This window comes from Lepisosteus platostomus, chromosome 1, assembly GCF_059453375.1.
Source record: "Lepisosteus platostomus isolate fLepPlt1 chromosome 1, fLepPlt1.hap1, whole genome shotgun sequence".
NCBI classification, from domain to species: domain Eukaryota; kingdom Metazoa; phylum Chordata; class Actinopteri; order Semionotiformes; family Lepisosteidae; genus Lepisosteus; species Lepisosteus platostomus.
In genome coordinates this window covers 1,610,477-1,636,298 of record NC_142611.1, presented here as the reverse complement: position 1 = coordinate 1,636,298, position 25,822 = coordinate 1,610,477, and the positions used below count along the sequence as shown (strand labels likewise).

General features: G+C 37.8%; 1 protein-coding gene across 1 annotated transcript in view; it reads left to right on the top strand.

Moving 5' to 3' along the window:
- Nucleotides 1-25,822, top strand: part of sgcz (sarcoglycan zeta) — a 209,529-nt gene that overhangs the window by 138,839 nt on the left and 44,868 nt on the right. Inside the window, exon 3 of the mRNA XM_088633812.1 lies at nucleotides 6,371-6,472. Coding sequence (XP_088489938.1) covers nucleotides 6,371-6,472 — 102 coding nt within the window. The remainder of the gene's footprint in view (nucleotides 1-6,370; nucleotides 6,473-25,822) is intronic.

Sequence of the window (25,822 nt, the reverse complement as noted above, 5' to 3'; positions counted from 1 at the left end):
CTGTTTTTGAAGTACACAACAAAATGGTGTGTACAGTACATTCATTTGTTTACTGCTCTGGATCTCTGTAATTGTTCTTCTTGAAAAACAGGTTCACATACCGAATAAATACACTCAATTTAGAATTAGGCATCCATCCAAGTGTCTGCAAGGAGTCTGTTAGTACTAATAATAAAATGTTTCTGGCTGATGCTGTGCTCGGCACCCTGGATCTCAGAAACTTGCAGATAGTTGCACAAAACACAGCAGCTATTTGCAGGCTGCACTTTATGTTTCAGGACAGCTAAGGATTAACGAGGAGCAGCTGAGACCCAGTAGACAGTATCGACAGTTCTGTTGCTTAAAGGACTCCTTGCCAGTTCGCCAAAAAACATTAAAGATCCTCAGTTATGTATGAGCTGTGTGATGTTTTTTCATTTTCTATGTTCTCTGTTGTGTACTTTTCACTTCAAAACTGAAGATCGGTTGTGATTTATTCATAAAAGCTCACAGAATTGCTTGCAGAATTATTCATATTATGTAACCGTTCTTCATCTACGACTCTAGCAGTCAGTTGTGGGGGATAAAACCCCTCCTCCTCGAATATCAATATCAATAACAATTTCTGTTTTACATGTTTTCTAAGTGTTTTGATTGTATTGTCATTAAGAATACATTCCCATGATTCTAATGAATAAAGTGGCTGAATTGAATCAAGGGGTGTGATCTGAATTTTTACAGATTTTTTATAAAAGAAGTGGAGTGGTCTTCACACCATAGCTAATCTTTTCCTACTGTCATTGCTGGAAAGCCGTGTCAGTGAATTAGTGAGAAAGGAACTGCTCTCAAGTGGATACACCAATTTGCATGTATATAAATCATCCAAAAACTGAGAGTCAGAATCCAAGAATCTGAAATTATACACAAGAACATAGGATCTTGAATGACATGAGGCAACTGATGTGTCACTAATTAATTTTCAATTGTCTTGGAAAAGAGGTACTGAATTAACATATACTGTAACTTTCTGGGAATTTATTCCCACCTAAAGCATATACTGTATATATCCTACTCAATACAGGCCTCTGAGATTTGTGGGGGCAGAGTAGAAAGAAAAACATCAAGTGCAAATGAGATATTTTTGACAAACAACCCATATACAGTATATGATATATGGTTTCTAAAAAGACTAAAAAGACTCCTTCAACCTGACAGTGCAGGACATTCCCTTTAGTCCTGCTCTGGGCCCTGAACAGAGACGAGTAGGGAAGGAGAGAGCCTGACACAAGCAGTCAGAATCCTCAGAGGCATCGACAAAGTCAACACAACCCAGAAGGTACATGCGGAAACTGTGTGGAAGTGCGTTTAAAATCAAGAACAGGAGGCACTTGTTCACCCAAGAGAACAGGCCGCCCAGCCATGTGGTTGGTTCTGACTCTCTGGCTTCCATCAAGAAACAGCTGGATGAGATCCTGGGATCAATAACCTACGAACTACCAAACGCACCAGAACAGCGTTGAATAACCTCTTTTGTAGCTCGTCTTAGGCTCTTCATACAGATGCAGCCATTCAAAATGCACGGTAAAACCCTGTACCATGTGAAATTATCTACAGTTTAGCGCGTTATACCGCAGTACATGATTGGCTGGCCAAAATGACTGACAGGCGGCACTCGTGGTGCATTGGCTGTTTCATTTAATCTCTTTACTGTGCATGTTTAAGTCCACTTAATATTGAATATTAATATGGAATTTTACAACTGAGGGGAATTTTTAGTAGCTGAGCATAAAAAGAAGAGGAGCATAATGTGTCTGAAGGTCATAAACTATATTAATTTAGGAATATAAACATTATGTAAACTGTGTTTGTGTAGCTCTTCATACAGTATATATACAGTATACAGTATGCGTGAGTGTCTGAGCAAGGTTCTTAAACTCAACGTTGTACTGTACATCTCTATTTCCCTCGGCACCCAATTAATTTGGATGCGCGATATAATTTTTAAAGTTTTCTGTAGACTGTAAAATAAATATGTTAGTCTATTACAGTGAGGGCTGCGGTCAGGGCTCCACCATCAGCATGCAACATGTTGTCTGTTTATAATACCTTACTTGTAAGAAATGTGTTTCTGTAGATAAGAGTTTTTTTTTCTCCTTTTTAAGTTTGTTGAAGATTTCACAGAGCTGTTAGACTTACCAAAACACATGTAACTCAGTGGGGTATAGTTAAGTGCTGAAAGTGAGGGAGACAAATTATCCTTGAACACGTGGTTTTCTCTGTGACTGCAGAGGATAATACCAATTTGAGAAGACAAAGACACTCACTGATTTGAGAAAGCAGCAGGACTTCTTTCAAAATCTTTTTAATTATCTCTTTTTAATGAACAATTTTCCGTTATAAACACAGAATTATTAAACGGCAAAAAAAAATATTAAACAGTTGAATACAATGGGGGCTGTGATTTGTTCAGAACATTTTTCTTTTGTTATGAAATGTGTAAATGTTTCATCAAATGGCAGCTCGGGCTTAACAGCATGACTCTAGGCAATAAAATATCTTCACAATATTATTACTTCTTTTCTTTTAAGCAAAATAACACAATGTGCCACTATACAGTAATGCAATTGATTGTGTACAAAGGTAAATGTGCATGTAACAGGATGAATCAAGGGGATTTGAAGAAATAATTAGTTTTTTCCACATGTCTGCTCTAAGGTAATGCTGTGAAAATATATCCTAGATGACCATTAATAGCATTCAAAGAGAGACAAAAACCATCTTGCTCTAGTAGAGCAGAAAAGCACACCTACACCTACATAATTCGCTCAGTCTATTTGAGACCATGCACAGTACATACTGTATATTCACCCCCACTTAAGCAAACCTTGATCTCAAGCGAATATTTGTGAATGTCCAATTATCCTGGGCTCCAGGGGTTCCTACATTCTGTTGTCGCCATGACTACTCATTATGCCCCAGGGACAGAAGGAACTTCAGAGAGTAAAGCGATGTTGTATCACACGCAACCAAACATACAACCCTGTAGCCTAATATTTGAAGAAATAGCATAGACTTTAAATGAAAATTCTCAACTGTCTGAGGATGGGCTGGCTAATTAAGGTCTGATAAAACAGCTTGGAAATTTGATTGGGAGCCGTAGTTTATTACTGAGGAAAGAGTAAAAAACTACGCTGTGATCTCTTAGTTCAAAGACCTCGTTTTTGTGTCTTAAACTAAAAGAGAAAAGCTGCACTGCAGACTAGAAAAGAATGTCTGGTTACTCAATGCAATCCAGAGATGCCTAATCAATAAACAGTATAAGCTTTTCTTAAATGCTTCCATCTAAATACTTCTAAGGGAATCACTGTTTGCCAGAAATACCGGTTTGATCTTCTCTAAACGTAATCACAATGGCCACCAAGTCATAATCTGCTAGTGCTCTTTTCATAGTGTGAAATGCATGGTGAAACATTTTTGGACTTTTTCTTGAAGGGTGGGTTGTGCTAACTGGCCTTAGATAGACAGGTAATAGACTTTTATTTCTGGAGCTGTAAAATTACTGTTGTTTTAATTATTACAGTGTGTTATACAGGTACAGTATATGTGTACTGTAAATTATTTTTTAGTCTCATATAATGTTGCAAATAGTAACTGAATACGTTTTTTTACTGCTTCTCTACACAATTAGAATTTGGAAACAATGCTTTCATGCACAGTACTTAGAAATACACTATGATGAACTCAGTTGGAGTAAGAGAACTGATTTGGGTTTTAATATTTGGGTTTTAGCTACTGTTCATTGCCTGGGGTGTAGATAAATACCTTCTCTATGCACCCTGATGCAGTCAGTGTAACATCTTTATACATACAGTTAAGTAAGTTATTACATACAGTACATTGCTTGGAAGGAACTTTTAAATTCTGTGTTTCAATTCTGAAATGAAATGCAGAAGTACATGACAGAAAGATTATCTTTGTCACTTCTCACCTCCTGCTGAAAAATGTTAATACCAGAAAGACTTGTATAAAAAGAAAGTTATTTAACTGTTCATAGAGGACTTGAAGTTATGAGTTTTTAGTTAAATACAGTCCACTTCCCCATAAAAAGTTTGACTCCAAATTTATTCATCATCTAGTGTAACTGAAAATGTGTTTGACCACAAAAAAATGAAATTATGTGTGTCATAAATGATTGGAAAATAAAATACAAAATATGTCCTATAAGTATACATTTGTACAAATATAAAATGTTCAATTTTCTGCACACCTTGTATGCGTTGAAATATTTTGTACATGTACTGTAGTACTTCACTGTTTTAGAAATATCTGGTAGTTTGTCAAAGCTCCTGGCAGTCACATTGACGAGTAGAGGAAATAAAAGCAGGCTGCACAGGCAAGCAAGTAACCCCCTGTCATTAATCATCATGGAGGAAGTCAGAGAGTTTTCAGGAGGTCTCGGGCAAAAGCTTATCGACTTCCATAAAATGGGTGAGGGCCTTAAAAAATTCACAAGAAGGTGAACATCCCAATTTTAATGGTCCATCAGCAGGATGCTCAAAGCTAACGAGGAGGTTGCTACTCAACCAGGAAGCAGTTTTACCAAGCTGACGTTTGGTGAGTGTATAGTGCATTATGGATTATGGCTGCTGTCAGGTCATCCAGGTGGGGCTGCACTCTTTGCAGTCCAGAAAAGGTGTTATATAAATATAAGGAATTATCATGTCATTTGCCAAACTACTTTATACCATAATGTGTTGCGGGAAGCAGGAGCCTACCCAGCAAGCAACAAGCGCAAGCTTATCTCTTATGTGGTCTCTGTAGGCGTTAAGAGTTTAATGCTTAGTAGCAGTCTGGGGCTTTCTGATTATTAGATTATTCTGATTATGTCAGGCGTCTGAAACGCCTTGTTTGTACATAGCGTAGACATACAGTAGTAACTTGTTTTGTTGTGTGTAGTGTAGTTTGTTTTTTGTCGTTGTTTATAAACATTTGTTTAACCAAGTGTGTCTGGATTATTACTCCTTTCACCAAAGCTGTGCCAGAGAATAAAGAATTCACGTGCCTCTAATTATACCAACTGCTTGGGTATGTTCTGGAGAAATCATTAAACGTTGGGGGTTATGAATATTTATTTCACTTACTGAGTAAATGGCTCAGTCAATTTCTGATTTTCACCATTTTCATAAACCCCCATTTGTAACAAATATATCAGGATATTTCCTCTGCTAAAAACCTCAAGCTTTGAGACAAATCTAAACAGCAGGATAATGACCTAAAGCACACTTCCGAATCTCCTGCCAGATGCCCAGGGCACCTGAAGTCGGTGCTCTTGATTGGTCATCACAGTCTCCAGAACATCTGCGCTATGAGCTAAAGGAAGCAGTTCACAAGATAAAGCGGTATGATCTGATGGAGTTGCATGGAGGACTGGTCAGCAGTCCTGACTGAGACGAATGAACTTGAACGTACTGCATTAAAATACAGAATATGACAGTGTTATCAAGTCAAAAAAGGATCACTAAAATACTGATTGCTGAGGGTGTCAATAATATTTTCACTGTATTTTAATGTATTTCAAATGCTGAATACACACTTGTTTTTGCTAGAACTATTATTCGGTTACATGGATTTTTTTATAATATACTGCAAGTCTTTCTTCTTCAATATCACTGTGCAAACCTGCAGTACACTCGGATGCACACAGACCACGTGAAGCTATTTATTATCTTAAATCTTAAATCATCAGCTGTAAAAATATTTGAAAAAAACAACAAAATATAATTAGCACAAGGAATGAGAACTCAAATAGAAAAAAAAGGGAAGAACTACCAGTTTGAGGGTTGGAAGTCAGATTGCACTGGAGCCTGACCTTACAGGTTACAGAAATGGGATGCAGTACAGCATTGTAGCTTTAACTCTCTACAGTGCATTGTTGTTTCTACAGAACTGGTCCAGTGCAGCTATGCTGAAGGGTGCTTGTAGAAATGCAGATTGCAGTCTTTCAAATGTGTTTAGTGTTTTTTTTTTATCAATGACTAGAAACACACTAAACTAGATCGTTTCTGCCTTTTGTGTCTTTTGTGATTGGTGTGACACACGTGTGCGTATATTTCTCTACTGTGAGTTTTTTTTAGAATGTTACACTTCTAGTTCTTCCGCATTTCAAATATTGATATGCGTGTTCAGCATGAAACAGTTGATCTTTTTTTCCGTCTTTCAAGGCATCTTTTAAAGATCCTTTGAATATAAACGGAATATTCTAGTATTCTAGTTTATTCTAGTATTCTAGTACTCTCTCTTTATTATTTCAGAATGACCCTGGTGATGAATAGTGTGTTATTTTTGGTATCCATTATCTGATTCCATCTGATCGGTTGTTCTCTCTTGGCAGGATGGAATGGGCAATCTCCGTGTCAACAAGGAAGGAATAAGGCTGGAGGGCATTTCGGAGTTTCTTCTTCCGTTATATGTTAAAGAAATCCAATCCAGAAAGGTAAGTGTACTGTACCGTATTTGTGCATCTTACAGTGTGCTCTCCATAAAACCCTCTCCCTTGCATTATAGACCTCGCCTCTGTGTCATCAGAAATCCATCCTTTCTAATTGGCCAGGAGCAGGAGATGCAGGTCGTACTCCGTTGTGACAGCTGTCACATATCCCTCAAGCTGGTCAAACACTTTTGTTTCTAGTTTCTTTAAAACAAAAGTGTAATGAAAAGAATAAATAAAATGTAGTGTGATTGAAGGGGCTTATTTACACAGATAGCAAGGTTTGTTTTAAAAAAGCCCTCTCTATATAAAAGAAGTTCAAAATCCCTTTTTACTTGTAGATTGTCGATTTTGTTTGCCAACACTGAAGTAGGAAATCATGTCTTATTTGACAGGGATTTAAAACCTTGGTTTCCAAGTTTTAAAATGTGGCATTTGTATTTTATTTTTAAAAATGAAAGAGAACAGAGTGGTTTGTATGGATGTACGTTAACATTCTCCGGGTGCTAATGGTTGCACTGCACACTGTCTTGTTTGCAAAACACTAATCTGATTGTGTATGAAATAGAATTACAATTCACATCTGTTTTCCAGGATTATAGTCAATTTGGTTGTAGTGATAGGTAAATAATTAGATTTGTTGTTCTGGCTAAAGTAGTGCTTTCACAGTTTTAAAAACGAAAGATCTAGATGATGTTAAAATGTGTAATGAGGGTAATGTTAAGACATGTACCTCCTTAAATGCTGTCGTGGTATGCAAAATTGACTAAGTCCTTATTGACTATCGCCTAAAATCGTCCATCTAAGCACAATATTCTTAAAGAATCAGATTAAAATTGATTTTCTAATTCCTTTCAAGTTAGCTTCTGTAATTACTTCAGGTTGTTTTCTTCACTACCAATCTTGTAGTTTTGCGGTTCAGATCCCACTCTTGATAATGATGACCATCAAAAACGTTTGAGTATATACAATATGGCAGCGTAGACAAGGTCAAATCTTATAACATATCCTGTGGAATGTTTGCATTTCAGAAACCGGGTAGGTTTCTATGATATAATGGTTTTCAAAAACAGCAACAGATGTTTTGAATGTAATATTAACCAGCGAGTGCTGTAGGAGCTCTTGTGAATATTCTGCTTTTTATATTAAGAACGATGTCTGGAATCCAGCCTTAATATCATGTGTAAAGTCGAGTTTAAATTAACCATTGCCTTCCCATAATTTAAGTCCTGCAATAGATTAGGAAAAGATAGATTACTTACAATACTCGGTTTTCTGCTAGTGGCACCTTGGTGCAGTCTTCCACTAACAGTCTCATGTGAACCTCTTGTTGTTCTGTTCCTCGTCAGCTAAACTGACACAGCAAAATAACTCTGAAATGATGAAGGTACAGTATATATGTTTCTACATAGGTGACATGATAAAAAAGTTGTTTTACTGTTCCTTTTTGAATCTTTCAAATACACACACTGGATATAGCCTGGTTTTGTTTAACAAAACAATCCAACCAATGCCCTGATGTTATTCACATCAAGTAGAAGTGAGCAAATTCATTTTCATGGATAAGAATAACTCGTTAAAACCCACTGTGCTTCTACACTTTAAAAAGGATCCTGGGCAAATTGTGCAGTGTTCTCCAGTTACTGGAACCCATTATGAACTCTGAAGGTTGAGGCTCAGTTCATACTGATGGTCTTCATGCTTTCTTGCAGCTGCAGGGCCAGTGTGCAACCTTTGTCATTTTAATTGCATGGTATTGCTAATGCACTTTCACTAATAGTAAGGCATTCTTGAGCTGCCTGATCATTAAAGCTTTCAAATGTTTGTAAGTCATCTTTAAGCTAGTGATGTGGTGCCATCTTGGTATTTTAGCTGATGTATCGGGGCTGTCTTCCAACACAGACCTTTATAATTGTCCCCCTAGGGATGCAATAAGAGTCTATCAGCTGTGAGTGAAGAATAATTCTTGTCTGCTGTCTTAAGCATAATAGCTCCTCATAGTGACAGCAGTTCTACCCTTTTTAATACACTTTGTTGATGTTTTATGCTTTCTTTTGCTACAAGTACAGTGTAATTAAAAAGGACTAGATCAAAGCAATGAACCAGGGCTTGGACTGTTTAAGAAAGGGTCGTTTTTTTCTGTTATGTTAGATTTTTAAAATGACAGATTCTTAAAATCTTTTAAAAACATGGTCCATCGTGGTTGTGCATCACTTTTTGAGAAGGTTAAAAAATTAAGACAGAGAAACTTGATTTCTGAGAATTGGATTAACGTACAGTACTGCAAAGGGATAAGCTTTTGCAAGCTCAAAATTTAGCTTTGTGCATAAAAGCAGATTCAGTGGTACTGTATGCGGTGAGCACTTTGAACATGAGTGTTGCTGAAAAATTCTGTTTCTGTGCAATACATATGAACGCAGACAATTACATACTACCTACAACTCAGTACAATATGCCGAAAGGAAGATCTGCAGTTACTGTACACATCATACTATACATACACACATTATTGTTAAATATCTCTAAATTACAGTATGAAAGCAGTTGACTGTTCAAATAATACCCATCAAAGAAGAATTTCCTGCAGTGTACAGCAGCTGAAACAGAAATTGTTTTTAATTGTCAATTTGCTTCTAAAGGCCTGTGAAATAAATGCTGTTAAACTGCTCTAATTAAACCAATAATTAGCTCAATTGGGTCATTAAGAGCTGGGTTGCAATGTTAAATCAAATAAACTTAATGTAGCAATGAATTGACCTTTTTTATTTATGGAGCAGATTACAAAATTGTCATAAGAACATTACTTGTGCTAAAATTAGGAAAGTAGGAAGAAGACAGTTTAAACTCTCCTTATTTTTTTTGTTTTGCAACTTTGCTTACCACTCAGAAGAACGTCTTGTTGGGTCCAGGGCGAAACACATTTCAGTTTAAAAATAATACTTTCAGGGCTTGTATTGTTTTTCCAGATATAGAACTTCTGAGTAGCGATGAGAGCAACAGAATGTCAGCCTCCTGATGAATATACAGTAACAGCAAGTCTAGGTCTGTGAGAGACGTTTCCATCTGTTGTCACCTTCCCATTCAGTAAAGATCCAGACCAAGACACCTGGCGCAGCATTTGTGATTCCTGTGATGGGACTTTATCAGCCTGATCTTGTCTGACTGAAGGTAGAGGTGCTAAACATGAAAATGTATAAGGGAACCGAAGGCTTTCTTAACTTTATGTACTGTAACTGGGCTCAACAGGTTTTATTCTGATCTCAAAAGCTGGAATATGAAAAGATAACTGCCTCAGCAAAAACAAATTCTCAATGTGTCCCTCCAGTGGAAAGCCTTGCAGATGTCCTTGTCATTTAAAAAGGTAAGAAGCTTACAGCACAGATACATTAGATGCCTTGTTATTCTGAGAATGTCTGAGGTACGCAAAGGTGCTTACTGTTCTGTACTACCTCTAAACGCTTTCTTGTATAGTATAGCACACAATGCTGGAAGTTAGCGTGACTTTGCCATTTTGTCCTTGCTTTATCGACATCCTCATAACTACAGTACATCACTGCCTTTGAAGTAGGCCAACGACTGTGGGTGCAACACTTTTGAGATAAGCGTGGTACACTAGGGTGTCCTAAGTGAGTACTTAACAATTCAAATACAAACTGTACATGTACTGTAACACCTAACCACATTTGGAGCATGAGAACTAATTCTTTAAAAAACACTTGGTGTAAATAGAAAATGTTAAACTATTTGTGTTCTTTCATTATCACTGGGTCTTGAATGTGGTACTGTACATAACAGATACCAGATGATATGGAAAGCATGTTTGTGAAAGTGAAAACAAACAATTTTTGCAACAGAATAACACAATGCAGGATAAGGGCTTCCATTATTTGTACTAGAATGTAGTTAGCGAGATCTTGCTTGAAATACTGTAGCATATATATCGGCTTTCTAAGGCTTTTGGAAGAATAAATTACTAATACAAATACTAATAACAGAATAGCAATTTGTAGACTGAATGAATGTGGTTTTATTTAAATGGTAAAAGAGGATCTTATTTGGATCTTATTTCTGAACGATTACAAGTTGTTAAATTTAAATTAATCATATTGTATATTCACTTAAACAGGAAAAATCTGATGCTTTTATTAGGTTTCATGAAGGCATTGTTTGATGAACTTGCAATGTAGCCTACAGTACATATTGTGAGCAAAGTTTAATGTACTGTAGTTGCTATAGTCACAATCTAGGAGTAGATACACAGTGTCTACATGATCAGAGTTGCTACTGTATATTTTTTTTCAAATATATCTTGGAAAACGGTGGGGTGAAAGCGATTAGTATTTGTCAAAATTATTTAGCAAACAGATGGAGAAAACTGACATTCTGTAATGAGTTGTGTTTAATGTTCACTGAACCAGGCTGAACTGGGAGAGCATCTGAACAGGATAAATGTCAGCTTGTATTTGCCTTTTTAAAAAAAGACACTGTGTTCACACCCAATCATTCAGGATAATAAATGACAGAGCACATCACCGAAAACTACGTGTGCACCCTCCTGTGAAGGATTTATTAGGGCGGTCAGGAATGGCTATTGATTCTTGCCCCTTGGGGTAATTTGGGTAGTTAGTCAGAGGTGCCTTCTTGGCTCGGGTCGTCTGATCAGACAGCAGCCCAGGTTCGCTTGGGGCCGGGGGATCAACAGGCTTTGTCCTGCTGGCCAGCCGGCTCCTGAATCCCCCCCCCCCCAGAAGAAAATCCCTTTGATTTAAGAGGAAGGATGGAGCAGAGAGAGATGAAGGAAAACTCGAGGGAGCATTGCAACCCATCTTCAAAACGTGGGATTCCTCATCAATGAATGTAATCGTACCCAGTTACTGAAGTGGATGTACTGTATGATGTTTCAGCGAAGCAGCAGTGTCTCTTTGACGTGCTTTTATGTATGGAAGTTTTTTTTTTCCCTTTTCTTTAAGCATCAGCTTAGACTGCAAGCTTTCCAGCGGATAAGTATTAATTTTACGAGCACAGACTCCCAGTTAAAGATTTCTGCCCACTTCCGAGTGTGAGAGGGATTTGTCGATGTTAACGATCTACGGGGAAGGCTGGATGTAGTGTGTTGGGCTCTAGAACTCACTCCAATTGTAAATTGGTTTGTGTGATGCGCGTCTTGTCTGTCGTTTTTTATAGTAAATAATTGTCTTTGAAGCTATTGCCTATTTCTTTTTTCCACTACAAAATTATTCACAGAAGGGAGCTGCATGCATTCTCTGTGTTTTCTGACCTGTGGGGTGTTCTATGCTGTCATTTTTAGAAATAGCCTCTAATCGAGATGGTGTCAGGACTGATTAATATTTGGATAATACTTACAGGTTATTGCACCTCTAAAACTGTTAATACGCCTCCTTGTTTTGTTTTTGTATATCTGTGAATCCATCTCCCTCGCTCCGTGCTTGTCCATCTCTCCCTTGGTTTTTGTCTGCCCCTAGGCAGTGAGATGCTTATTTAGGTATCTAATTCCCCATCTTTCTGTGAGGAGCTCCTCGGTGTGTTTTGCTCATTTTCAGACCCGCGAAGTAGCCGGCTGTGCATCTGCTAATATTGGCAGCGTATGCTACAGGCAGGGCTGGGAAAGTCACACGGCACTTTCTACTAGCACATGGTGACATTTAAACAACTTGTGAAGTTGCACAGGTGCGGAAAAATGGTTCTTCCCAGCGCCGATGGTGATGTCTAACAGTAAGAATCCTATACAATCGAGGAGAACTGCACAAAAGGGGCAAGGACAGTGTGCAGTGATTCAGCCCAAGTAGGTCCAAAGTTTACGAGTGAGTCTGTTACTGAGGAGCTCCTGGGAGGCCAGACCCTGGGAGCCAAGTGGTTGCCAATGGAGTGACCCACCCAGAGCTGAGCCTAGGGTAGGAAACAGTATCAGGAGTTATTCTGGGGTGTCCTTTATACAATACAGGGTGCAAATTCTTCAACGATCAGGCATTAGAAAGGTGTGCAACAGGACCAGACCTCTGTTTCCTTCCCCAGACTTTCAGTTGCAGCCGTCAGCGGCCACTGGCTGCCCAGGCAGTACCTGAGGCTGGTCGTATTCAGTAATGATGGTATTAAGAGGACTCCTGAGCAAGAATGCATGGGATCTGTACTGGTACAATATTGTATCTTGTGCTTTGGAACGTTTTTGTCTCAAAGCATTTCACAGTTTCGTCTGTGCAAGTCTATCCTGTCTTTTTTAATTAATGTTGTTAAAATAGGGTAATAATTTTTACTTAAGGAAAGTAATTAAGCCAGGGCATTTAATTAATTAATGCCATCAGTTGACACTACATTTGTATTTGCCCTCATTGACATCAATTTGAGATTTATCCTCCACGTTCCTGATAGCATTTACTACGAGTGCTGTGACCTCTGCTGGGGCATGGTAAATGTATTATACTTAAGATTACACAAAATTATATCACACTCATAAAAGTGCTCAGGTACAGAATGTCCTTAAGTAATTTGAATCTAATTACTCTTGTACACAGATAGCAATGTGCATTATCAGAGTTTTCATTTTTTCTCATCCACGATGACCCTATAAATCTTCTGCAGCACTACTGTGTAAATTCCTGTTTGAATCTTGCATTTTAGTTATAATGGTCAATAGATTTTTACCGATTAGGAGCTGCAGGTTACTACTGTAGTCAAGCCCAGATGCAGGTGACTGTCTGTACGACTCTGACACAGAGCATGGCCATGAGGGGAGAGACCGTGATCTAGTCCTGGCAGTACAGGGGCAGTGCTGTGCAAGCCTCATGTGCTCTGCACTTGCTCTTTTTGCATGAGGTCAAAGGGTAGCAAAGCCCTCTTACATCATCGCCATTAATTTATATTTCTCCTCGTCGAAGCCCAGGTTCAGAGTTCGTAGACCTTTTTCTACTGCAGGGACTTGTACTGTAAAGCATCCATGTGGTGGTGAAATAACTTTTGATGACTCTTCATTTCCAAAGCAGTGTATAAACATAGGAATCTGTAGATATTGTAGATGGGAACAGCAGATAAGGAGATGTGGTCTATTGATCTGATCGAAACATGAGGAGTGTCACTCTGTATGGAGAGATTGCACAGTCTTTCACCACTGTTCAGCTAATTTAGGACATTTAACATACAGTATTAAGAAGGCAGGTTCCACTGGTCAAATGTAATTCAGTTCTTCTGTATTTGTATCGCTCATGACATTTGGTCATTCCTCTCTGTCTTCTGTGAAATTAGTTGGATTAGTTTAAGTGGCACCTGGCTGCAAATAATGAAGCAACTGCTAGTTTATTGCATTATGACGTATACAGTAGAGCTCGCATACTTTTATTGCACTGTTGAGTTGATACTGTACTTACTAGTACAGAGGTGGAGCAGTATATATGAAATTCCCCAACCATTGCATAAATAACACTGAAGCAGCTCAGTTGAGCAATGCACACAAGTGTGTTATCTTCATCAGGAAAAAAACCTCTCTGTGTGTCAATAGCCTTCTTTTCTTTCCTGATAAAGTCACTTCAAGTGACAGTTCAACACAAGCATGTTGTAACTGCAACATTCACGAAGGAAAACTTTGATGTTTCTTTTAGCCTTAAGGACTTAATCGTAACAAAGACGTAAAAGGGAAACCTTATAATATTTTTTGCAGCATCTGCTGCTTGCGTGCATGTTTAACGTGATGTAACAGCATATTCATTTAGTTGCTTCAACTCTTCTCTTTATTCTGTGAAGTGGTATTGATCTGCTACTTGGCAGCTGATTCTTTCAATAAATATCAGCAGTTTTAAAGAATGGAAGCTGGAACGCTTGATATAAAGAATTTAGAATTTCCTATTTGCTGAGACTATGGTTTTGGTCGTGTTTTTGTTTGTTTAGTATGTTAAGCATGTTTAAGAGACCTTCACTGGGACAAGTGGACGAGGAAGTGCCATGAGGAGGAGCCCAGTTTCACTTGTTAAACGTGTGCTGCCACAATGCCAGCTGTGACAGCAGAGAAATCTCACAATCTCAGTCAGACCCCAAAGAAGCAGATAACGGTGACAACAGAATGAAGCAGGAAAAAAATGAAGGGCTCAGGTGACAAAAGAGACATCCTTATCAGAACAAATTTACAGATCTTGCTACAAGAAATACAGATCTCCTGGTCCAAACAAAGACTGGAGAGGATTTCCAAGACAAGAAATAACTAGAAAAACCACCTGAGAGATCACATTTCACAAACTACCTGAAAATAGATGCTAACCAGAGGATCGAAGAAGACTCTTGAAGACACCTCTATCTAGCAGGGGATGTACAGTATATAATGTGTGCATGAACATATATGGTATATATGTAACGCACACAGGGTCATGATGACTTTCTCATGAATGTGCAGCTTTTGCAATCATATTTATACAATATATTCTCTCACAGCCACCTCCGGTCATGCTGATACCAACCGCCTGACCATCATATGGACCATTTTAACCATTTTATTTTAAATAACAAACACTGAGAACTTGCATTTTTATGGATCCTCAAAAACTTGAGTTCAGCATTTTGTTTTCCCAAGGAGCAGTGCAACAAAGTCCACAGACCTCCCTGCTATTGTGAAAAACAATAGGCATGTGCCCATTAAGCTACTGATGTACTGTGTAACATAGCTTGTTATATTTTCACTGTCCATCGTTATTTTATCATTTTTTACTAATATATTATGGAAGCTCTTTTCAGAAGGCACAGACTAACCCCAATATTTTTATTAGGATAACTTTAATTGGACAGATGATCCCGTGGCAATATGCCTGAGGCAGTCAGAACCGCCCAGCAGTGTGATGAACACCGATACATTGTGATCTGTTTGTGATCTAGTCTGTATCTAGACTCTGAAGAGCTGATGGTTTCCAGGATTTGAGGCTTGTCCCTCTTGTGAACTTTCATTACAATCTCCAATAAATCGGTGCCCGTTAGAACTCCAATTTATCTATTAGCATTGCTGTGATACTTCTTTTCAGACGAGCTCAGATCAGATCTGACAACCTGTGTAATAAACAGATTATCTGCAATTCTTTAAATTGCCACTGACACTCATGTTTGTAACATCATTTGTACTGCAATAGTAGTTAATTGGTATCTTAAAAAAACCCATTTACATAACCAAATTCAATCTCCGTACTGCTATTCACAACCTACTACAGGCATGAGAATGAGATGTAATCTGTGTAATAGTCCTATCTGATAGTTCAGCATTTGGAAATATGGTGTGTTCTATTTTGCTGCTAACTTTATTGATCCAGACATCAGCTGATTTTCTCCAGGTAATCTTCATTGTGTACATTTCTTGCTTTTAGTGCTCTGCCGTTACAATTTCGAGAAAGCATAACCTGAAGAATACTGTAAAGCTTTTCAAAATGAGTTAAAAGAAGCACCAGATTAAGAATCAAATTAGAGATTATAATGAAATAAAATGACAGATTACATCTAAATATTTACGAGATCTGAAATTACATGTAGTGCATATTTCAAATGTCACAGGAGAAATTTGCTGTGCTATAATTAGAAGCAAGCAGGTGTGATTTATTGAGCTAATATATTTCCCTCATAAAGTTTTCACTTGGTTTAATAAACATGGAAACAACAATATAAGAGGGTAATGAATAGCAGGTGTCCCACTGTTTAAAAATGATTTAGATGTGGATGACTAACAAGATTCATGTTGCACATTTTAATTTACCGTACACAACCAAATGAAAAGGAAACACGTGAAAAAATAGGTCACCTGTGGTTTACTTTCAATACTGGAAAATAAATAACTCCTGTGAACCTGCAAGCCTGGCATAACTGTTGATATATTGACTTTGTCCTCACTGGGGAAGAATTCATTCTTCTGTTATTCAGAAATATTGATATTGCATTGCTGCACTGGTCCTTCAAAAGTGTGTTTCTGTACAGTGGTGCTGCATTTATAAAGAGGAAATAAATTCTTATTTACAAGTCACTCAACTAAAAATGCACTTATGTATAATCTACAAAAGCAGATTCACATTCATATATTGTGCAAATACTAATACATTAGACAGACAAATAAACCTCCCCAATGTACTGTAAATACGAAGGAAAATTAGCCCTGTTGTTTTGTAAAATTAAAATCCTTCATTAATATGGTGTTTCAATGTTCCAAACTGAAACATTAAAACCATGTCTGGGTATTTTTTGGTGAAGGGTACTGGTTTCCTTCAAGTCAAGTACAGGAGAAACGAGCATTTTTTTAGTTTGTCCTAAATAACTGTTGATATGTTGAAGGACACAAATAAAATTTCCAATAACATTGCAAACAATGGTGCAAACTTTACTTTTTTATGAGACTCATGAAGAACTATTATTAAAACACTAATCACCAGAATGCATTCTGAAAATCTGGGGTCCAATCAAGAGCACCAACAGAGCCTGACTGTTATTTACTTCCATTGTATACTTGTATGCATAGCACCTGGATATTAATTCTTTAGTTTATTTTGTCCATATGTATGAAAACAATAACAATCTCTAAAAAAAGACTGAATTGCACTAGAATTTGGATGTGTGTGTCGAAAAAGCCTCTTATTTGAGATCGTTATGGCCTTCTCTCAGTTCCAAATGCGAGGCTCTAAATTCTGGAAGACGTTTCTGTTGCTTAAGGGCTGTGGAATGATCTGCAAGCCCATATCTGATCTTGTCAGTCAGCACTTTCACACCCGGTCTTAAGACTCACGTGTACTGGATATGCTTGCTTTGAATTCCGTCGAATGTGCAGTTTCAGTTTGTGTAGAATTGTCTCTGAGGTTTGATTGTTTTAGCGTACAGCACCTTGAGATGGTGGAGCTGTGGTAGCTCAGACCGCAAGGGCGTCCAGCTCCTGCCTGGAAGGTCCCGGGTTCAATCCCAGGTAGGGGCAAATGATGCTCTGATTCCTTCCAGACGGCCCCCAGGTCCACTCAGCCTGCTTTCCACATGAGCACCAGACTGGGGGTTAATCCTTCTGGGGGTAACAGGCCGGCCAGAGCGTGGTGCAGACCACATCACCTCCACCTCCAGTGTCAGATGGCCAAGAAAAGTGGTGACTCTTGCCCTCCATTCCCCATGGGCCTGAAAAGGGACCTACCTCCCTTGAGAAGGAACACTATAAAAGATGCAAAATATTATATATAAAAAGCAGTACTAGTGATTGCACATACTGTATATTAGGAAAGTATGTGTAAGTAAGCAATCCTTTAGTTTATTACAAAAAATATTGAAGTATTGCATTTTAGGCATTTATAACTTAAGTGTCTTTATCCAAGAGTAACCGAGTGAATTATAAATCATTTAAATCACAGATTTTATCAATTGTAACTGTAATTTATAGAAGTTTAAAGCAGAAATGAAAATTATATTTTTACCATGACTTCACATCAAGCTTCCCAAGGCAAAAATATTCACATTGACAAATTAGTCATTGTAATGTGTTTCTATCTATTCCACTAACGTAATCTCAAGATCTAGGGTACAGGAAATGAGTAGTGCAATCACCGTAGTGTTAATTATAGATCAATTATATACAACTACTGTACAGAATTATTAACTGTCTGAAGTTTAAGCATACTGTATGTCTGGATATGAAAGCATCCTCCACCTTCACTTTTTGCTTTTTGCTTGACCTTGGTAAAGAATTACAATGGCTCCTGACATTTTAATGAGCTCACAACAAGGCCCCAGATATCAGCAAAGAAAAACTGGAGAGCCCCAGAGAAAATAATTGAGCCTGGCAGGTTTTACAGCTCTAAAAAACTTCAAGGGAAATCCGTCTTTCCTTGTTTAGCGTCCTTTCTGCAGGGAATACAGAATCCTTCTGTGGAGCCTTTGTCTAGATAGACTGTCCGTTTAGCTCCCATTCATATCCCTGATCCCCACACAAACCCCTTAAACAGATACGGTATCGATAAATACGGTAAATAACCGCTCCCCAGCAATCACACACACGCTAGTCGATTTGTTAGCATGAAATGTTGAAAAAAAAAATCAACCTCGGTATACCCAGAATATACCCAGAATTTAAAGAAATGACCACACCCTCCCCTACCCATTTGGAGACCTATTCTTTGTGAACAGTGACAGCTGGAAGCAGTGCTGTGATTTTGAGCTGTTGTATTTTTATTATGGGCTGAATTTGGGGTAATTGGCAGTAAACATGGGTGTGTGTATTGGAAATTATGGAGGTTTGACTTTACCAGCTGGTGATTTTAAAGCTATTTTGACTGGGATTCTTAATTCACAACAGGCTAGTGCTCTACTGCAGAATGACTCACGTTTAAAAATTAACTTAAAACTTGTGATGTCTGCTTCTTGGCACATGTGTAATAATCTTGCAGTGAACAGGATTGAACAACATCTGCAATGGCAAACAGAGATTCTGCGAAAATAAATCTTCTAAAAACCCTGAAAACTGTGAACACTGAATAATCTTCCAGATTTTCAAACATCATTTATTTGGAAAATGTCAAAATGGTGACATGCATCTTAAAGCAGATTACATAGATATAAACATTAAAGTGGCAAGTCTGAAAGACAAGACATGTCATTATTATTTCATTTCATTATCTTTGCTGTGATTGTGAAAGAAAGTGTACAGTAAACTAAAGAACAAAAGCATTACAAAGTGTATCCTCAACCTCTCTAGCTCTCTCACTGTCCAGTTATCTGTCAGATATCATTTTCATGCTGACTATTAAAAACTAAAAACTGTCAGATGAAATAGCTCTCCAGATCTGTGCCTGCTAATTCTTCATGCTGCTAGTCAACTGTCCTGTTGCAGTTTCAACAGATTCTTCACAGCAGATACCTCCATTCATGACATTCCATCCCAAATAATCTGTATTGTTGGGTTTTGAGCTATCAGTTTTTAATAATACAATTTCTAATTTTACTAGAAAAAACAAAGTTTTAAATACTTACAATGACCAGGCGAATGAAAAAAAAAAAACAGCCCCATTAATAATGTCTGTTTAATTCCACATATTTAGTATGCATTTTCTTTGTCCACTTTATTTATGCACACAGTATAAAATTATCTTAATTAAGGGAGGTAACAAACCATCCATCCATCAGGAAATTTACATTTTTTTCTTTTCTCCTAAAGTCAGCTTGCTGTGAAAGTTAATCACTTCCTGAGAAACTGGGACTGGTATGGTTAGATTATGGGTTTCATTATGTACAGTGATTTAGGTCTTCTTTGTTGAAAGTGGTAGAATTTAAAAGATATGTTATCTTCGGTATTATTCAAATATTGGAGGGACAAAGGCAAACATGAAAATGCTGATTGAACATCCACTTATGTCAAATGTATGCATTTCATCTTGATAATAATCACTTTAATCTCCACAGGTTTAGTGAATATAACAATTTGTCCTGCAGTAAATTTAAAGTGAACAGTATGTTAATATTGCTTGTAATTTATGTACTTTTCCAGTCTTTCCATTACAGTGGAACAACTGGTCCTATAGAAACAGTGCCATACTGCTTTCGTAACCAGCTGGTGTTAATACCACAGGGACTTTGTTTTTTTAGTTTTAGCTGCTGCTGAAGCATGTGAAAGAATTAAATGTGCTTGTTTCAACAAAGCAGAAGCTACATGACAGAGGCACTCTAAAATGAAAACTGGATTCTCCCTCTGGGCTCTTCTGCAAGGCCCTGGAAGCTGTGGTTAATGCTGGTTTTCAGTGCTGATGAAATATCCAGTGCGTCTCGGATAAACTGATAACTGAAATAAAAAAAAGAAACAGCAAAACCCTGACAGGAATTAGAAATGCTGAGATCGTCCAGATATCAGTTCTCAGCATGTGATACCGATAGAAACTGTTTTCATCAATAAAATCTGTCAGTTTATAGAAGTTTTTTAGATAAAAATAATTGCCTGCTCAGAGCATCCTGTACTGTGTCTTTAAAAAAAGGGTTCCACACAGCTGGAAAGTGCTTCACTTTAATTTTTGGAAGAATAATGGACTGCCAGTTGCGGCATGTACCAACTTTGATCTATACAATCTCCATGTACAGTATGACTAGTGTTTATGTCCAATCAGTTACCTGTCAACAAAGTTCATATGTCCCACATTACTGTAATGCCACTGTGGATCAAGTTCGACCCCACAAAAAGTGAAGTTTTTTGACGTGACTCCAAACGCGCTTCCAGAACGCTTAACCATGTAAGGTCCAGTTTGCATTTGAACTTCCTTTGGGCTTCCACTGGTCTCTTTGTGGGATGTATTGTGGACGCGCATTGTATAGGAGAGGTGGCATATTTAAAAAATTTAAATCAAGACAACTAAAACAGTTTCAGTGACGCAGAGAATATGGTTTATACACGTCATTAATTCGGTTATTTAATACAAATCTAACAAAAACAGCACTCTGCGATGGGTGATGGGCCTGTCCCTAACATTGGCATGTTTGACAGAACCAGACCCCCACGCGGCCTCGCCAGGACAGCAGCCGCAGCTCTGAGACAGCCTGAGCCGAGCACCAAGCTCCGGCTGTGAGTGCCCAAGGAAAGCTCTGACACGCATGTATCTGAACTCCTTCGTGGTCCTTGGCATCGTCACTCTTACGAAATCACCTAGATCTTTTAAAAGAAAAAGTAATGAATGACAACTTGTCATATAACAAAGGTCACTTCTCTCCCAAGAAGAATGGAAAATGACCGCCTATCTTAAAAAAGAAAACATCAATTAAGCTTTAAACTAATGAAAACATTCATTAATCTATAAGACATTCTGGCTGGGGTTTTTTTTGTGTGAAACATGTTTCTCTATTTAGTGTAGGTAGTTTAAGATGAAAAACAAAATCACTGCTATCATTTATGACCAAAACCTTCTGGGCATGACTATAAGGTCAAAGCACAAGAATTATGCCAAAGAGGGAATGTCAGAACAGCTCACTACAGTCACAAAAAACATTGGAGGTAAACTTAGCTCAGTTGTAACAAAACTTAAAAACATAGAGAATTTGTATTGACAGAGGCTGCCTGTATGAAAAGTGTGAATGCTTGAATATTTTCTTGTTTCTGTGCAGATAAATACTCACCCTCAAAATATAATGAATGTGTTAAATAAAAGGACATGTACGTATTCTGGGCAGGGTTGCTGTTGAAATGCTGCTAACAGTGGTGAATGGAGCATGCATTGCTAACTAGAACTAGGGTTTTAAAAGATAAACACTTTAATGTGCTTGTCGATATACTGGACGTTTTTTTATATGCACATTTTTATGGAGCTCGTTTTACTGAGCATATGAAATGACATAAAATGTGGGAGTCCTTTTAGAGGCAGATTTTTAAAAGCAGCAGCACATTTACAAATGTGTGACAAAAGAAGAACTGCAGAATGACATCCCCCCGTGTCCTATTAGTCTGACTGTGTGACAGTTACTGGGATGATCCTTTCACCTTTGACCTGAGAACATTTGGCCCTACCAGCTTCACTTTTTGGTGGTTGCTCCTCTGCAGCCTCAAGGCTGAAAAAATGTCTGTCTTCAGCCTCTCAGTTGTAGGTTCTCTCTGAAGCCAGTAGAGACACTGAGGGCAGAGCAAGTGATGTTTTTGAGGAATAAAAGTTCTGTAAATAAAACTGCAGCCCAAGACCTCCCTTGGTGCTTCATCGCACCTTTTTGGGAACATTTGACCTTGTTGATGGCATCGGCTCCTCCTACCGTAAGTAGCTTCAGAATTCTTTTGCAGCTACTGTGTGCTTTAGATTTCCTAACTGCATTTTAAGTGGAAGAGATTTATGAGCAGCTTTTGTGTTTACACCCATTGTGCATGCAGTATTGAAACAGAAAATCCAGATATTTGAAAATTAAAACCAAAAGTTCTAAAAAACCTAAAGTAATACATTTTTTATTAACTCCACAATAATATGGTTTAAAGTTTTGTTGTGGCAGCTGCTTTTTTTGTTTTGTTCTTGAAATAAAACGGTTTTCAATTGATTGATGCCAAATAATTGACTAATGATCACAGACAATAATCTAAGATAGAACAAATGACTTGGCCCCATTTATTTAAAAAAAATCATTTTTCTAGATTTATTTTAATATTTTTCTACAAATCATTTATTGAAAGTGTCTTAAGATATTGTCTCACTTGTTGGCTTGGCAACATCGGCACACCAGTAATTCAAATAGGTTGGCAAAAATTGTGCAAATAGGTAGAAGCAACAAAATACAGTAATTGTCCACCAACAGTGTATTTACGTACATTACTCCCATCTGGGAGACACCTCTGTGTCCCCAGGTGTAAAAGTAAAGAAAATCTTTTATCCCTGCTGCAATATCTCCCTCAAACAATCGAATGTAACTCTCTTATCTCCTGTAACGTTATTGTACGGTCTTCTCTCTTGGTAATGTTTGTCTTCCTTGTTGTATTGGCCTGTGCTGTAAAACCAATTTCCCCCAGAGGATAATAAAGCTTCAATTGAATTGAATCGAAATTGCAATGTCACATTTTTCCGTGCAGACAATTTTCAGAGCCATTGCCACAAAGGATCAGAAGATACTGTATCTTGAAAACCACAAAACCCCATGTACTGTTGTCCTTGAGTTGAAATGAAAGTTTCTCTATGAAGCACATGTTTGGCCTTATGAGGAAGTGCTTGTGGGAGCTACTGTGCAGTGCTTGAGCAAGACTGTTTATAGGGTTATAGTCTAGCATCCAGCTAGGTCACCCAGTTTTATATTCAACGGATGGAGATATTTCTGGGGTTCCTCTCTTTGAATGGTTCGCCTGTGTGAGCAAGTATGTGCTGTACAGTACATAGTGTAGAGTATACAGCATATAAAAAACAGCCTGGATGGATACAAGTATCGTAAAAAAGTGGCCAGTCAGTATGCAGAAATACACATACTTGCACAGGCACACACATTCACAATGGTTTGGCCTTCATTCTGTCAAAATTAGACATACTATGATAAATTGCGCAATTTGAGATGACTGTACTTATCATTTTTTGCCAATTTGATTAATGTACCACTCACATACTCTTTCAATTTGGCATTTAGAGTTTGAACCGCACTAAGGTCCATTACATAACTACAAACCATTTCATATTCAAAGTCACTTTTCCTGTTTTACATGGATATCGTGGATCCTGGATATTTTAAATGCAAATATTGTATATAATAGAAAAAAAAATAGATTTTTTTCTCTTGCATAAGCAAACACTAGGTAGAATCCATTGCCCTGCAAATTGACCAACATTGTAGCTTAACATCAGGATAATCATGTAAATGGAGGCACTACACTGTTACTGTTCATTTTCTGATGTAAAACAAATGGGTGTAAAACCTTAATATTAATGACAGAAAATTGTCCTAAACTATATCTACTGTATCTATACACCTCCATGTTAATCCTTAAATTCTCATCACATTAAACTCCATGTTTAGTTATCTATTTAAAATCAGCAGGCAAGCTAAAAGGGAACAGTAATCCCCAGTCTGTGGACTGAAATTACTTACTGAGTAAACTGGTTGTTCATTTTAGAAAATCTACCATTATATGATTGTTTAGCCTTGAATCCAGGACAATCTAAGCAAAGCTTCTTAAGTAATTTGCATCCCTGCATACATCTTAAAAAACTCTATTATGGTATGTTTAACTTAATAATAAAAAGGGATAACATTTCTTAAATCCAGCAATGTATTCTTGTAGTTAGATCTGTGTGTGCTCTGACTTTAAACCATTTGTAAACTACATTTAAAACTGATTTATCGAAAACAGGTACAGTATAGTTGCCTAAACCCACTTACAACTAGCATAGAAAGCTGTAGAAGTGCATGCAGAAGATATGACAGACATCTTAAAAATATATATTAAAAATAGTGATTTATGCATACAGCCATTACAAGTATTTCTTTGCACAGAATACAGCATCAGCCAGCCATGCAACGGTCTGTAGCCTGTGCTATTTACAGGACAAATGGATGACGTCTCTCTTAGCAGGACTGCTGATGCTCTAATTTGTCTTTGAGATGAAAAGGCTGACCCCTCCACTGAATTGTACTCAGAGCACTATAAAAAGCCACCTTCTGAAACATGGCCATCGGTTTCTTGCAGAATTAATCATTTGAGTGCTTTGGCAACTACCTGGTAAACCTAGAGCGAGCATAATGTGCCTTCCGTAATTGCTGGGCTACAGCGATACCCCTGTTCTGCAGCATAAGAAGTGACATTTACTGTAAGCAAGAAGAGCAGTGGGGATTCATCCACTTGGGGTGATCAGGGATGCATCACTGAGAGGAACTAGTATTGTGATTAATAAAAGATGGGATTTCACCTAAAGCAGGTTTTTCTGTCCATTTTCAGGGGTAAGTTGTTTGTCAAGAAGGTAACTGAATTAGGCGAGGTGATCATCTGCATTAGTTATTTTTTCAGTGCTTGGGGCTGGGATACAGAGAACAGAGTGAGTGATTGTTGACCCAATAGATATCCACTGGACATCACATAGGGGGCGAGTTTCCCTAAAACGATGAATCTTGGAGATTAACGAGCAACTCGTACAGTACGTGCAACTTTTTCGAGTGTTCCCCAAAACCCCTCTTAAATCGGTCATTTTACAAGCGAGTATCAAGTACTCCTTTGTTAACCCCGCCCCTGCTGTCACTTAGCAAAAAGCATCACAGGTCGATTGAAACAATCGATTGACAATACTTTCATCATCTGGTGTCGTTTTTGGTCCTTCGGTGGAAGGAAATAAAGTTGCGAAAAGGAATATGGCATCATAATTTAACAACCAATTGTGGCAAAGCCTATACAGTAGATACAGGTAGGCACAAAATCGGACACCCATTGTTTCCAAGAGAAAATAAAATAAAATGACTGACATGCCCTAAAAGAAAGCCAAGACTCACTGCGTGGACGATGTATGCGTCTGCCACTGCGTTTATGATTTAAAGCAAGATTGTTTTGGCACGCAGCCATTGTTAAGAATCAGTGTTTCATGAGAAAATACTGCTGTTATTTATAGTTATTGGTTGTACTGGAACTACATTTTAATTGGTCTTATTAACATGACATCTGGAAAAGTTAACTACTAAGCTTGGCATGTGTTATTCAACAAATACAGGACCTATAACCAAATACAAAAAACAAGTAGATCTAAGCATTACCCTCAACAATCACGACGGTACATAAAACGGTATTCGAACTTAATGCATTACTGCATTTCATCATGAAAATCATCATCTAGTCAAGTATAAATCTTGGTATATTTTTTAAACTTAAATGTATTGCAACTGATTTGGGGGGGGGTCTCTGGGCACGTACCCTCGCCGCTCCCACCCCAGTTTGTCCCT